The following is a 14,854-nucleotide window of genomic DNA, read 5'->3' on the forward strand; positions in this document are numbered from 1 at the left end:
TGAAAATGTGCGCAATTTCATGTAGAATACAACAAAAAATAATTGAAGGTTGTAGCTTTTCTCATTTTCAAATAATTTGCATATAAAAAAAATATTTTTAAAAATTCTACATTCGGACAAATATAACTCGTCCGAAATGGTCGAAAACTGCAATTGTAAGCTAAAACTCTTACAAATGAAGATAAATGATTTATCTTCAAAATGAAGATATATCATTTATCTTCATTTTGAAACAAATTGGAAGTCTAAAACAATATTTAGATTTATGGTTAATTTTTGAAACAAAAAATTTTTTTGTCTGCGCATTAGGAATTCATGCATCAATTTGTGATAATATTTTCTCTGTGTTGCTTTGATCGTTTTACAATGTGTTATATACCAAAATGATTGCAATTTAGTGTACAATACAACAACAAAAAATTAACTCGTTAGCTTTAACCGTTTTGCTCACAGCGCGATTTGAATACAATTATATATGAAATTTTGTTTTCGTGCTATCATATTTTGCATTAATTTATATATGATAATGATAATTTTTATTCATTTCTGATGGTTGCATACTAAACTTCAGGCAATGACAAAAAAAGGAGCCAAAAATGAACTCTTACTCTTGAAAACTAAGCGCGCTGTGTTTTTTTAAAAAAAAAATTTCGCTTCGGTACTCACTCCGAGACCACCTCGGCATACGAGAGACGATTTTTATTATACCCCTTTGGCGTAAGAGGGTTAATATTGATATTTGAAAATTGGTAAATCATTTATTTATCATACAAAAAACACATCTCTGTAAAAGAGAGAGAGAGAGAGAGAGAGAGAGAGAGAGAGAGAGAGAGAGAGAGAGAGAGAGAGAGAGAGAGAGAAATATTTATTTGAAAGAGGGAAATGGAAAGATTATTGTAGTATTTCTTTAAAATACTTTCACATACACTTTTTGTAATTACAGTTATATTATCATCATTATTATTATTATTATTACTAATATTATTTGAAAATATTAATAAACATATTATACATACATGTACCAGAAACATCTCTCATCTCAGTAAAAAGAGAGAGAGAGAGAGAGAGAGAGAGAGAGAGAGAGACACACACTCCCTCCCCTCCTGTCACATAACTTGATATATTTGACAGCTGTTGAACCTCAGCTTGGTACCTGGAGTTCAAAAGAAAGATGCGTGAAGACTGGGATTTCCTTCATTCCTTACATAATTTTTAAATTTATTTATAAACTAAAATCTTACTAATTCACTATAGTATTTTCTTTAATGAACTGCGTGTTCTTTACATTAATATCAATATTTCAAAACCAGTAAATAATTTATTTATCATTCAAAAAACATACATCTCTGTAAGAGAGAGAAAACATACATCTCAGTAAGATAGAGAGAATTATTATTGTTATTATGTGATATCATTTAATCTTATTAAACTTACTAATACAGTATTGATTAATATTAATACGTATTTTAAAATTAGTAAATCATTTTTGTATCATAAATGTGTATTCAGTCATGAAAATAACATCAAAATACACTAATTAGTGATTATTTATCGTCAGAAAAACCAGCGAATATGCGAATTTCCCACAAATAATGGGTAGATATGGTCCAGAGAGAAGTCCGCGAATCCGGGAGTCCACGAATACAGGGGCCCACTGTATATCTCTTTTAACAACTAATGGCAATGAAGATACTAATAATACTCAATTAGCCAAGTTTTTGAGAATGTAAGCAATATCAAATGCAAATGGTGTACATCACCATGCTTATATTCTTTATTACAGTAACAATATGATAATATTAATAGTAATACAGTGGACCGCCGCATTTAGGGGATGTGTACCAGACACCCCCTCCCCGCGAATAGTTAAAATCTTTTGAGAGAGAGAGGAGAAGAGGGAGAGAGAGAGAGAGAGAAAGAGAGACGAGAGAGAGAGAGAGAGAGAGAGAGAGAGAGAGAGAATAACTCCTTACAACTTCAACTCCTTCCCCTCCGCCTATACGTATATCAAACTGTCATTTACTCCCCCACCCTCCTTTTTCATGAAGTGGATAAGAAGACTGATCGCTATTTCTTTTATTAATCTTATTAATATTTGAAAAGTAGTTATTAGGTAAATCATTTATTTATCATAATACAAACCAAATAAACAATGTGTGAGAGAGAGAGAGAGAGAGAGAGAGAGAGAGAGAGAGAGAGAGAGAGAGAGAGAGAGAGAGAGAGTTATACTTATTAATACTGTAGAGTGAGATGGAAAGATTATTGTATTTCTTTAAAATACTATCACAATTTGAAAATATTAATAAACACACACACACACACACATATATATATATATATATATATATATATATATATATATATATATATATATATATATATATATATATATATAGATATAATATATATATATGTACCATAAAAATTCTGTCATCTCAGTATGAGAGAGAGAGAAATTATGTGAACGTTAGTTAGCAGCACGCAACTTGCTCCCCCTCCTGTCACATTACTTTATATATCTGACAGCTCTGGATCTCTGCTTAGCACCTAGATCTAAAAATAAAGATGCAGGGTAGAATGGATTTTCCTTCTTTCTTACATAATTTTTTAATGTATAAACTAAAATCTTACTAATTTACTATAGTATACTTTTTAATGAATTGATATTGCTGTTTACATTAACCCTTTAACGCTGATTGGACGTATTAAACGTCGATATAAATTGTCTGTTGGGTGCCAATTGGACGTATGTATGTCGATATAAAAAAGTTTTTTTAAAAATTCGCGGAATGCTGGGAGCTCACGGATCAAGGCGTTGTTTTGTTTACAATCATTACCCAGGCGCGCAAGGGCGAATTTCTTTCTTCTCGCACTAAAATGCATTAGCGACACATCTCAGAAATTATTTCGTCACTTTGACATAATTTTTGCACCATTTTATATTAGCCGTTACATGGAGTATTATATATGAAAATGTGTGCAATTTCATGTAGAATACAACAAAAAACAACTCATGGTTTTAGCTTTTATCAGTTTTGAAATATTTTCATATAAATAACGAGCCAAAATTTCAACCTTTGGTCAACTTTAATTCTACCGAAATGGTAGAAAAACACAATTGTAAGCTAAAACTCTTATATTCTAGTAATATTCAATCATTTACCTTCATTTTGCAACAATTTACAAGTCTCTAGCAAAATATTTTGATTTATGGTGAATTTATGAAAAAAACTTTCCTTATGTCCGTGCGGTAACTCTTCCGAAAAAATCTTAAATTCTTTCGTCCGATTGTCGTAATGTTTGCACCATTTTAAGTTAGCCGTTACATAAAGTTTTATATATGGAAATGTGCGGTAATTTCATGGATAATACAAAAAAAAAAAACCCATGGTTGTAACTTTTATCAGTTTTGAAATATTTTCAACAAATAACGATAAGTGCCAAAATTTCAACCTTCAATCAACTTTGACTTGACCGAAATGCTAAAAAAAACGCAATTGTAAGCTAAAACTATTCTAGTAATATTCAATCATTTACCTTTATTTTGCAACAAATTGGAAGTCTCTGACACATTATTTTGATTTATGGTGAATTTATGAAATAAACTTTTTCCTTACGTCCGCGCGGTAACTCTTCCGAAAATTTATCGTCCGATTGTCGTAATGTTTGCACCATTTTAAATTAGCCGTTACATAAAGTTTTATATATGAAAATGTGCACAATTTCATGTAGAATACAACAAAAAACAAACCCACAGTTGTAGCTTTTATCAGTTTTGAAATATTTTCATATAAATAACGATAAATAGAAAAAATTAGTCCTTTGGTCAACTTTAACTAGACCGAAATGGTCGAAAACTGCAATTGTAAGCTACAACACTTACAGTCTAGTAATATTCAATCAATTACCTTCATTTTGCAACAAACGGGAAGTCTCTTGCACAATATTTCGATTTATGGTGAATTTTTTAAAACAACTTTTTTTTTACGTCCGCGCATTACGAATTCATGCATAATTTTGTGATAATATTTTCTCTGTGTTGCCTTGATCGTTTTACAATGTGTTGTACAAAAAATGATCGCAATTTAGTGTACAATACAACAACAAAATTTAACTCGTTAGCGTTAACCGTTTTGCTCACAGTACAATTTGTATACAATTATATATGAAATTTTTTTTCGCGCTGTCATATATCCCAATATTTATATATGATAATGATATTTTTTTCATTTCTGATGGTTGCATACTAAATTCAGGCAATGACAAAAAAAGGAGCCAAAAATGAACTGTTAATCTTGAAAACTAAGCGTGCTGTGATTTTTAAAAAAAAAAAAATTTCCGCTTCGGCGCTCACTCGCAAACGCCGCCAGCATACGGGAGACAATTTTTAAAATACCGCTTCGGCGTTTAAGGGTTAAGAGTATTAATATTTGAAAATTAGTAAATCATTAATTTATCATACAAAACACATACATTTCTGTAAGAGAGAGAGAGAATTATTATTGTTCATACGTGGAACAAACCTTCAGTCTTGACAATAGGATAATCTTCTAGCGCTAGCTGAAAACTGGTAAAAACAATCAAAGATTGTAAAACAAGAAATCTGTGGCATCTGGCCACTCATGCATATACAGGGTGGATGTTTGGTCAATGACCAAGCTCATACCCCGCAATATGCCAGTCTTTCTTTTACCGCCATGGAAAGTGGAGTTTTGCTTTGCTCTCCTTTTCTAAGCAGTTTTTTTTTTTATCTTAGCCTGCGCTTTATTATTTTTTTTATTTGATATCATTTAATCTTATTTAACTTACTAATACAGTATTTATCAGTATTAATATTTGAAAATTAGTAAATCATTTTTGTATCACAAAAATGGATTTAGTCATGAGAAAACATGAGAAAACATCAAAATACACTAGTTAGTCAATATTTATCACTTGAAAAACCTGTGAATAGGCTAATTTCCCACAAATAATGTGTAGATATGGTCCAAAGAAAAACTCATGAATAGGTGAGTGTGAATCTTGAGAACATGAATACAGGGGGTTAAACTGTAGAGAGAGAGAGAGAGAGAGAGAGAGAGAGAGAGAGAGAGAGAGAGAGAGAGAGAGAGAGAGAGAGAGAGAGAGAGAGAGAGAGAGAGAGAGAATTTTTAATAAATTTAAGGGAGATGGCAAGGACTAACCACAATATGAGGTAGACCAAGAACTTACCATAGTAAATCATTTTTTATGTTAAATGTATCTGTATGTAATCTTGAAATTACTAACATGACGTAACAAACATAGCTATCTGTTTGGAGGTAAGCACGTGCCCCATCGTTCTAAACTACCCACATATTTTAGATATGCTCTAAACAATACAACAATCCCAAAATACATACCTGTACAGCAAATATAATTTCAAAATCATCTTACTACACTGGAAAATATCAATACACATAAAAGGTTGGCACAAACCGAGGCGCAAAGTTACGTAAGCCAAAAACACTCTGCATATGAATGGTAGAGGATACTTGAGAATAACACTTGTCGGCTGGTACATAATTTTGTAACATGACTTTGAAATGAGTAAAAGTAAAATGTAAAGGTTTATTCATTCATCCAATAATGTAGAATGTGGTAAATTATACCATTAAACTTTAGCTCCTTGTTTCTAGCTGTGGCAGAAAAAACAAACTCCAGGCTGCAAACATTTTGGAATATGCAAAGGCATTGTCTGAAAATGACAAAACTACACCTTTACTTCCATTTAAATTTACTACATTTCTATATAAAGTTGTGCTGCATTTCTTAATCCTGCTGTCTTAATTCAAAAAAGGTTTATCTTCAGGTTGTGTTTCACTTTCTACCTAATGGTGGTGAGGATGTTGAACTAATTAGTCAGCTTTCTTTTGGCAACAAATGGTGATGATGATGTTGGTAAAACCCAACAGCTAATACTTTTGAGGGAGTAACATTACAGTATTCACCGCTCATACTTCATAAAATATGATGATGATAATACATGCAATATAATAGGATACAGTAAGCAATACATAATTTTATTAAAATTACCATTACCTTAAATACAACAGTACTATTTAAATTTTGCTAATGGATAATATGCCCCAAAAGTAATTTCGGTTTTTACAGCTTCTTGGATTTTAAATTTTGGATAAGGGATCATACAGCTGAAATTACATTAAAACCCCACCTTACAGTTGTGGATCTGCGGTATCCATTGTCTTTAACTTGTCTAATGTTCCATCTTCATACTTCATTACATATGTACTGGTATTATTTAAAAAATATATTCTGCCATGTTCAACACATGCATATATATGTGACATCCCAATCCTTATTCCTAACTGGTTCAGTTTCCCTAGTTGAAAACTAAGGCAACATTCTAACTTAGTTGCAGTGAACATTATACATAACTCATTGTTTGACCAACAATCAAAGTTCAACCTATCACCATCAAAATACCATGTTTCCCACATTTTCCAATCTTCAACTGCATTCACTTCTGTAAACCAATACATTATATGCTTATTTCTTCAGATAACTGTTCAATTGTATGTAATTCTAGTTTACTTTCAAGATGGCACATAGGGTGAACAATCAATTTCCATGAAAAAACTTTCACCTGAAGATGAAACCAAAATTTTTATATTAAAAAGACCAAAACAAGCAAGAGGGTGGGATATCTGACAAAAGAAATGATGGTATAAATACATACAGACATGTTTACTGTATTTTGGACTGTTAGCTAAACTTAAAAGTAATTTTAAATATAAAGAAACTAGATTACAATAAACTTAGTTTAATGTTTTTGAAACTATTTCAATGGAAGAATTTTTTTTACACAACTTCATCATTGACATATGACTGCAACTGAATGTTCAAATGTTCCCAGACATTGCACTTGAACATGAGATGCCAGGAGCCTTTGGTAACCATCAATCACCTGCCCCACATTTTGTGTTGTCTGGGTATGAAGCTGCCAAGTTCAAGGGGCCTGAAAGAAGGAACTGGGGCTCCTTAAACCTATTCCTCTCAAACTGTAATAACAAGGAACTACCTGGAAAACTGCTCTTTTGTGTTAATCTGATCTCTATCAGTGAAATTGTGACTGGTGATGCAGAGAATGAAGACAATACTTCTCTTGCAAGTACTTCTACTGCATAGGGTTGACTCCTACATACAACAGTTTCTGTGAAAGCAGTAGTCAGGAAGCACAAAGTAAAGAGGGTTTATCAAACATTTATAGTATCCTTCACTGGTATCTCTGCACTCCAACCTCAGGCTAATATATGCCATGATGGTTGATGTCACTCTTACTGGGTACAGATCAAAAACATGTTTGGACAAGTATTCCTCAAGTGGTCAGAACTAGGCTCAATGACTAACAACTACTTCTTGGGCTTTTGCTAACTATCCAATCTAGAGATGTTGCACACTCAAACTAGTACTTTCAAGAATTCAAGAAGGTGACCTTGTCCTACTGTGCCATGGCTGCTTCAAGTTGGCACTCACCCATCTCCTGACAAAATCACAAAGTCCTTGATTTTATCACACTAACATCTTGGCCAGATGATGTAGGAGTTCCTTAAATTCAACACTCACCTCAATAAAGAGGAGAAAGCCTTCCCTTGCCACTCTTCAACAAACCCTTACAGGTCACCAAACAGGAGACCTCATTATAACATTGGAAAAACTACTCAAAATGACTTACTCTTAACCAATAACCTCAATCTTTCTTACAGAAGCATGGTTGCCATTTGCTTCCTTACTCTAGATTATGCCCTCTCCTGATGAAGGAAATTGTCAGTGGTAAGGAATCAGATGCAGAAACCAGGTGATTGTACTGTATCCTAACAAGAGCTACTGGGTCCCTATTACATGATACAGTAGGCTGATGAAGGGTGCCACAAAGTAGGGCAGAAAGGAAGGGCTTCTGATAGTCATTTTATGTTGCTGGAAATACAGCAACAGGATATCTGCTGTTACAAACCTCCAAGGACAAAGAAGATAGACTGTTTTGGGTCGTATTCTGGGCTGCTCATAAACAAACGATCATGATTTCAAATAAATGCAGTCAACTGTCCATTTAAAAAATTACTGGCACTGCCAATCTGTGGGCATCTAAGTCACTGTCTTTGCTCAGTAGGGCACATCCAAATATAGTATTCATCTCTTTTGTAAGTCATTTGTCCATTTGCTGTCATGTCTAATGGCTATCATTATGCTCCTACCACTACTGCTCCACAAAGACTTAGCAGTTGTGTGGACACTGTCCTTAGTCACAATCTTGGGAGCTGGCAGTATTGTTGCTGTACTGTCCGGGTAACTGAGCAGTTGTGGTCACAGCCCCTGTCATGACCACTATCCCATCTTCAGGCAGAGTCACCAACAGGGAAGCCAGAGTAACAGCCTTGATAGCTAACCACATCATGGCAGAACTCTTCTTACTGGTAAAGGCAACATTTGAAGTTGCTAAGGCTGCATGTCACTCTTTTAATAAGATTTCACAAGGCAAAAATGCTCGCCTATGTTTGCTACTTGTTACTGCATGGGTACATGGAACAGGGTAGTTGTCTGGACTGTAGTGGAGTCAGTAGAGTAATGACATACCTGATTCTGCATCATGTCATGAAGAGAACAACTGATCCTTCAACTGAAAAAGACAGGAGTCATCCACAGCAATGAGAGCATCTGCTGGTCAGGTAGTATGCAAAGTGGTTGATAAGCTAGTGTGAAGGTTGGGCTGCAACTGTACAGTCAACAACAAAATTGTCTGAACATGGCATTCCTTCACCACTACTGACCTGGAGATAAACACAAAATACTGATGCAGACAAAGCAGACACCTCTGTAGCCCTTGTTCACCTACTTTTGTACATCTTCCTCTTGAAGTAGCGCAACCACCCAACATGTGGCCAGTCACAGTATATCTTGGTAGAGCATGCCAATGCCTCAACAGCAAGTGAGGCAGGTGACTGATGGATACTTGAGGCTCCAGGCAAAGCATGTGCAGTGTTCTACTGACCTTCTATCTATTAGACCAATGATTGCAGTGACTGGTAAAATTCAAAGATCACATATATGAGTATATCTGACATATCGGGTTGTCATGAAACAAATGTACACATTTTATACATCGAGTTTAATTTACAAACTTACATCTACCATTCTGATATTAACTGTTACCGTTAACCCTACCTTACATTAAATTTGTATGATTCTTTACTAAGCTACTCTACATCGGAGCAATCATTCTACTACATAATTATACTACCACCTATAATATGTTTTAATTCTACAATCTGAGATCCTTACCTTGTATGAACATTAGACGATATAGTCGAATCTTCAAAAACAGGGTTATCCATTGAGTAAGAGGGTGGTGGAGATTTACTTTTTCTCTTTCCACTACCAGTAAATTTTCGCATTAAACTAATTCCACCACTCGTGCCACATCTTTCCTTGGAAGTTTTCTAGAAAAAACAAACATCATTTAACTGTACATCGGCTAAAAAGATATTAGACCTTGTGCAGTCAAATTTCAAGAAAAACAAAACAAATTTATGTTTGAGGATATACTTTAAAATAGAGCATCATAAATTTAATGAGACAGGACACTACTTTACACAAACACTAAAGCATCCTCTTAATGTGCCTATAGCTCCCTCTGGGGAGTTACCATATTGAATTAAGCTACAAAACCCTCATTTCCCCACCAATTTGGTTACAGAATTCACATTTTGATGATTTCTCTTTCAGAGCTCAGGATATTTCTCCTTCCCTACATATGTTTTAAATGTTTCTTCTGCATCCTTGTTCAGCAACAAAAGGTACTGCTAATTTTCTGTTAAGTTTCCCTGTCTTTAGCAATACCATTGGTTTGGTGGTACCTCTTCTTGATGTCTTGAGTCCATCAAGAATAGACAACCCTACAATCTTCAATCTTTGGAATTCACACACACACACACACACACACACTACTATGTATTATGTCCTTCAGTTTGGCATAATGTACGGTTACCTTTTCCACTGCCCTCTGCTACAAAGAATTTTTAAGATAAAGGAACTAGATTCTTATTCAGATCCAAACCAGGGTTATAATATCAGAGAAGCACCTCCTTGTTCTGCACAACTCCTTCTATACCGACACTCTTACTGGATACTTCCTGGATATCTTCTGTTATATAAAGGCTCTGGAAAAATTTTATACTTAGTGACTTCTTACCAAATGTTTACTAAATAAGTAACACTATGATCAAAATTCACCAAGTAAAACAAGCCCCTACTTTTCTTCATTTTTCCATAAATCTACTATTCTGCCTCTGCAGGCCATTTATGTACAGGTAACGGATATCACTGATACATGCATACTCAGATGGGGCCAACCTCAGAAATATGACATTTTTATAATAATAAAGTTTTGTATGTACTTATGCAGTAAATATGTAGTACATAGATATAGTTTTCCACATACGCCAGCCTAAATTCAAATTTCACGGGTATTGCTTCAATTGTTGTGTAGGCGTACAGTGCCACCCCCTAACAGCAACATTAGGAACCACCTCACTCTGTTTTATGCATAATGTCCATCAAAGGGGAGGAGGAGAGCTCTGATCATGTAATTACTGGGTAAATATATATAAAACTTTATTATAAAAATGTCATTTCTATATAAGTGACTTTCCTAGTAATTACTTAGCTGATTCCAAATTGAAAGGAGGTGGGATCATGGACAAATTCTACTCCAAAACATTAAGCCATTTAATGATCTTGAAACAGAAAAGTTAAAAGCATTGAAAACAAGGCTTGTCATTCCTATCAGTTAAGAGAGCTACTGCAGATAGATACTGACTCTGGTTGGTGCTCATCTTAACTCTGTAGTGGTGTGGTGGTATAGCCAAGGGTCCCCTCCCACTTAAAGGGAACTTTGCAACAAGGGAAGAGCTATGATGGGTAGCAAACCATGATAGGTGCCTGTCCTTGCCCTGGCCACAGCACCAAAATAAAAGCAACCAGAAAACTCTGACACCTACACTGAAATAAATTCATGACTCATCCACTGAAAGTGGTGGTTGCTCCAGGTACATTGTACCCCCTGGCTCTCCAAAGTCAGCACCTTGCTGAAAAGGTGAAGAGACAGGAGAACATCCTGTGCTTCCTTCTGCGATGCCATGACAGTCACTAAAATTGGTCTTGAGGTATTGAAAGATTTCAACACAGCTTAAGCTTTCATAAAAAATATAGTAAGAAGCAAAGATCGTTTACGCTTCCAGTAGGTCAATAGTAGAATGGGTGTAAAGAGCATATAGCGTCTGAAAACTGAGGAGGTAGAGGCTGTTCTGATGTCCTTAGCTTCATTTCCAAGTAGGCAAAATGCACTCCACATCACTGAGTGTGTCTCAAAATGAAGTCCATATCAAATGGAATACAATACATTTAGACTGAGGAAGAGACAGAATTCCTGAGTTGGCACCAGGCTGTGGCTGGCACCAGAGGAGCTGAGCATCAGGCAAGAAGGAAATTGACAGATGTAGAGTGCTCCTGTAAGTCAAGGAAGACCATAACAATCTAAAGGCAAAAGAATGGATCCAGGTCTTGGATGGGACCTTGAACTTTCCTGATCAGAGATTGTACTACTTCTGCAAGAGCCAAAAAACCTCTCTGACCCTGCAGAGCAAGCCATCAAGGTACCAGAAGACTTGGAAAGGGGGTTCTTTCCTTGACAGGAATGGAGTAGCCTTTTTGGAGAACCTGAACCATCCAACGTTGTGCCCCTTGCAACTCCATTCCTCCCAAAATATATGTAGTCTGGCACCAACTGGCGAGCAAAGGACTTCGAGGGGGCTGAAGGTTGGAATGGAGTCTTGCTTGAGGACGTAACTTACCTCCTCGAAAGGGCTGTTGTAGAGGCAAAAAAACCTTGTCAGGAGCAGCAGAAGATGTCTGGGGATGCTTAGTCATCTGAGCTAGCAAGTCATGCATCGATATCTTCCGTAGGGCTGGCAGAACCTCCTTCACAGTGTCTTGAGGGAACAAATGCGACTTATTGAGGGAAGAAAACAAGAGGGCAGAGTTCTGAGTAACTGTCACACTTTAGTAGCAAAAAAACACCAAAGCTCTTGCTTTTTGGGGATCCCCATGGCAAAAAGCTAAGCTAACTCATCCAAACCATCTCTAACTGCTTTATAGGCGCACAAAAAAAAGCTTAACCAGTCTGAAGAGAAGTCTTCTGCAAGTAATGAGCAGCCCTCAGTCTTCCTGGCTAATGCACCAACTGTCCAGTCTACGACACTGATTATTTCCAACACCTTAAAAATATCCCTCACAATGTGATCCAGCTCAGGTGAAGAGAAGAAAACCTTGGCTGAAGAAAAGGCAGCACAACGAATTGCATTGACCAAGCTGGAGAATCCCCCGGGGAAAAGGCAGACACTCCCATGGAAGGAGCCTCCCTGGTGGAATATAAGAGGAGAGAGCACTAACTTGGGAAGGCAAGGATCAGAAGGAAGTTTCCTCATGAGGAAAGTAGAAGCAGGTGAACTGGGAGGCACTGTTACAAAGAGGTCAGGGAAGTTTGCTAAAAGAAACCTCAGAAAGCTAAAATATGAACAGACAGGAGCGTTGTCATAGTCTGGATCTTCATCAGAAGAAAAGATGGATGGCAGAGTGATCCCCACTCTTGGGGAAGGAAGCCCATCCAATCTTCCAAGTGGCAGCAAATAGGGACTAGCAAAGGATCCCATTGTGTCGATGAAGATGGACAAGGAGAAGGTGGCGCTGGGCATCCAACAACTGCTAAGTGAGGTGAGGTGTGATGAGCGCCAGGACAAAAAAGTACTTGAGAAGGCTTGAATACGCCAACATAAGAGCAGAGTCCTGAACCACTTTCTGTTCGTTGAACAACACAGGTGACAAGGCAGTATTTCCACCTTTAGGAGCGGTAGCCTTCATAAGTAAACCCATCAGTGTGAAATTGCTGACAAAGTGGAGCTAAAGACAAATTCTCTACACCAGATGTCTTAGGAGAAGATACAGTTGGCGCTGAATGTTCTACCTCTGGTGCCGAGTGACTCACTTTAGACGCCGAGTGACTGACAGAAGGGGGAGAGCGAACAGGTGAAGGCGAGCAAGTCAACACACCTGGCGCTGAACGCATGGGAGTGGACTGGCAATCGGAAGCAAGAGGTCGTTTATGATGCTCTGAACGTCTAGGCAGTAGCACAAGACATTCAAATGAGCCTAACTACTCCAGACTGTCCTAAGATGAATGCTCACAGTGCACTGCAGAAGGATCCTGGTGAGTAGGAGCATAACTGCAAGGTTGCAGACTAAGAACAGGCTCTTTATGCTTCTTCACAGACGGAAAGGAGCAGTCTATGAATGAAGCGTGGCTCTTCAGAGGTCGAGAAGACACCAAATGACAACAATGACGTTACTTGTTGGGAGACGACTCTTCTGAATTCGACAGCAACTGAGCACCACTCACTGAGACGCCTTTCCGGCAGTGTTCAGTCAAAACCTGTGAATGCACGACATGTTTGACAGAGGGGCCAACTATCGGGACAACCCCTTCCCAGTTGTATGTCTTCTCTCAGGTGTGGAGGAGCAGGACAGTGACTTTAGGTCTCAGAGATCTAAGGGGCCAGATAGCCACTGTAAGGGTAAGTGATGTTTTAACAAGGAAACAATCGTTCATTTGTTTTTTAGTAGCTGCCCCCTTACTCGGGAATGTTGTTCTGGGCTATTTGAGTTTACATCTGTGGCTTTCACTGTGACCGTATTAATCAGGTTTGGGATAACAGTGCGCCAGGTCCTCGACAGTACAGCAACTTAGCAACATGGTAACTTTGTTAAGCACCAGGCATTGGCTGTCTGTTGTCTTCAGCAGCTGGGTAATGGCCTTTTGGATGGCAGAGCCTGTCCTGATGTATCTACATAGATCGTCTGTTTTTGTGAGAGATTATTCTACCTTAATCATCTGGGTGATGGCCTTTTGGACAGCGGTGTCTGTCTTAGCATTTCTACGGAGATCATTTGTTTCTGTGTGAAGCTGCTTGGAGTTTTATTTTTACCACACATATTAGTATTTACTTGAACTGATCATTGTTTGTGATTGTTATTGAAGCTGTCTATTGATTTGGTATCATTATTTATTACTATGGTTTATGTTATGTGTTTTGGTAATTAACTGCTACTTGTTTATTGATTTTGTGTTAAGCTTGACTTCTGTTTTATGCTGTCAAGAGATATAATAAAAGTGTTCATAGATTTATATAATCTTGTTTACAGAAGTTAAACTAATGTTTTCTGTCCGTGCATTGTTATTTTACTTTGATGTTAGTACGTATATCGTAAAGTAACTTTGGTTTAGCTACATCGGTTATTTTGATTTTGAACTGACTCCTGTTATGTAATTTATGTATAGTTATATTTTGAATTGACTCCATTAGAGTACGACTGAATCATTTATTATTACTTCATTACAATTTTTATTTCTTTATGGTTACTGTATTTGTAATGGTATGTCTTAGATGGTGATAGTGAGTGTATTATTCATTATGATTTTAACCAAACCTGAACTTGCTTGTACTTATTGTAATTTTGTATATAATAAATTAGCTTTAAGGTAACTTTGGTTGTTTTGTTGAACTCCTTCCTCCATTGTTTGTCCTCATTTCTGCCAGTCATCAAGTCCCATTTTCTTTTTGCTTTTAAGATCCTGCAGGACCGAGAGAGGTCCATTACACCACCTCCTCCACCACACATCCAGTGAGACGTCTTTCCAGTTGCTGTCTGTCAATACCTTGGGCCAGCAACAGGCTTGACTGAGGAGGCGACTACCCACATGTAA

At 36.7% G+C, this 14,854-nt stretch overlaps 1 protein-coding gene across 2 annotated transcripts in view; it reads right to left on the bottom strand.

Annotated features, from left to right (window-relative positions):
- LOC135212064 (E3 ubiquitin-protein ligase SH3RF3-like) overlaps positions 1-14,854 on the bottom strand; it is a 197,601-nt gene that overhangs the window by 87,843 nt on the left and 94,904 nt on the right. For both annotated transcript variants that reach the window (XM_064245407.1, XM_064245406.1), the window contains one exon: positions 9,319-9,476. In XM_064245407.1, coding sequence (XP_064101477.1) covers positions 9,319-9,476 — 158 coding nt within the window. The remainder of the gene's footprint in view (positions 1-9,318; positions 9,477-14,854) is intronic.

Source organism: Macrobrachium nipponense, chromosome 40 (assembly GCF_015104395.2).
Source record: "Macrobrachium nipponense isolate FS-2020 chromosome 40, ASM1510439v2, whole genome shotgun sequence".
NCBI lineage: Eukaryota > Metazoa > Arthropoda > Malacostraca > Decapoda > Palaemonidae > Macrobrachium > Macrobrachium nipponense.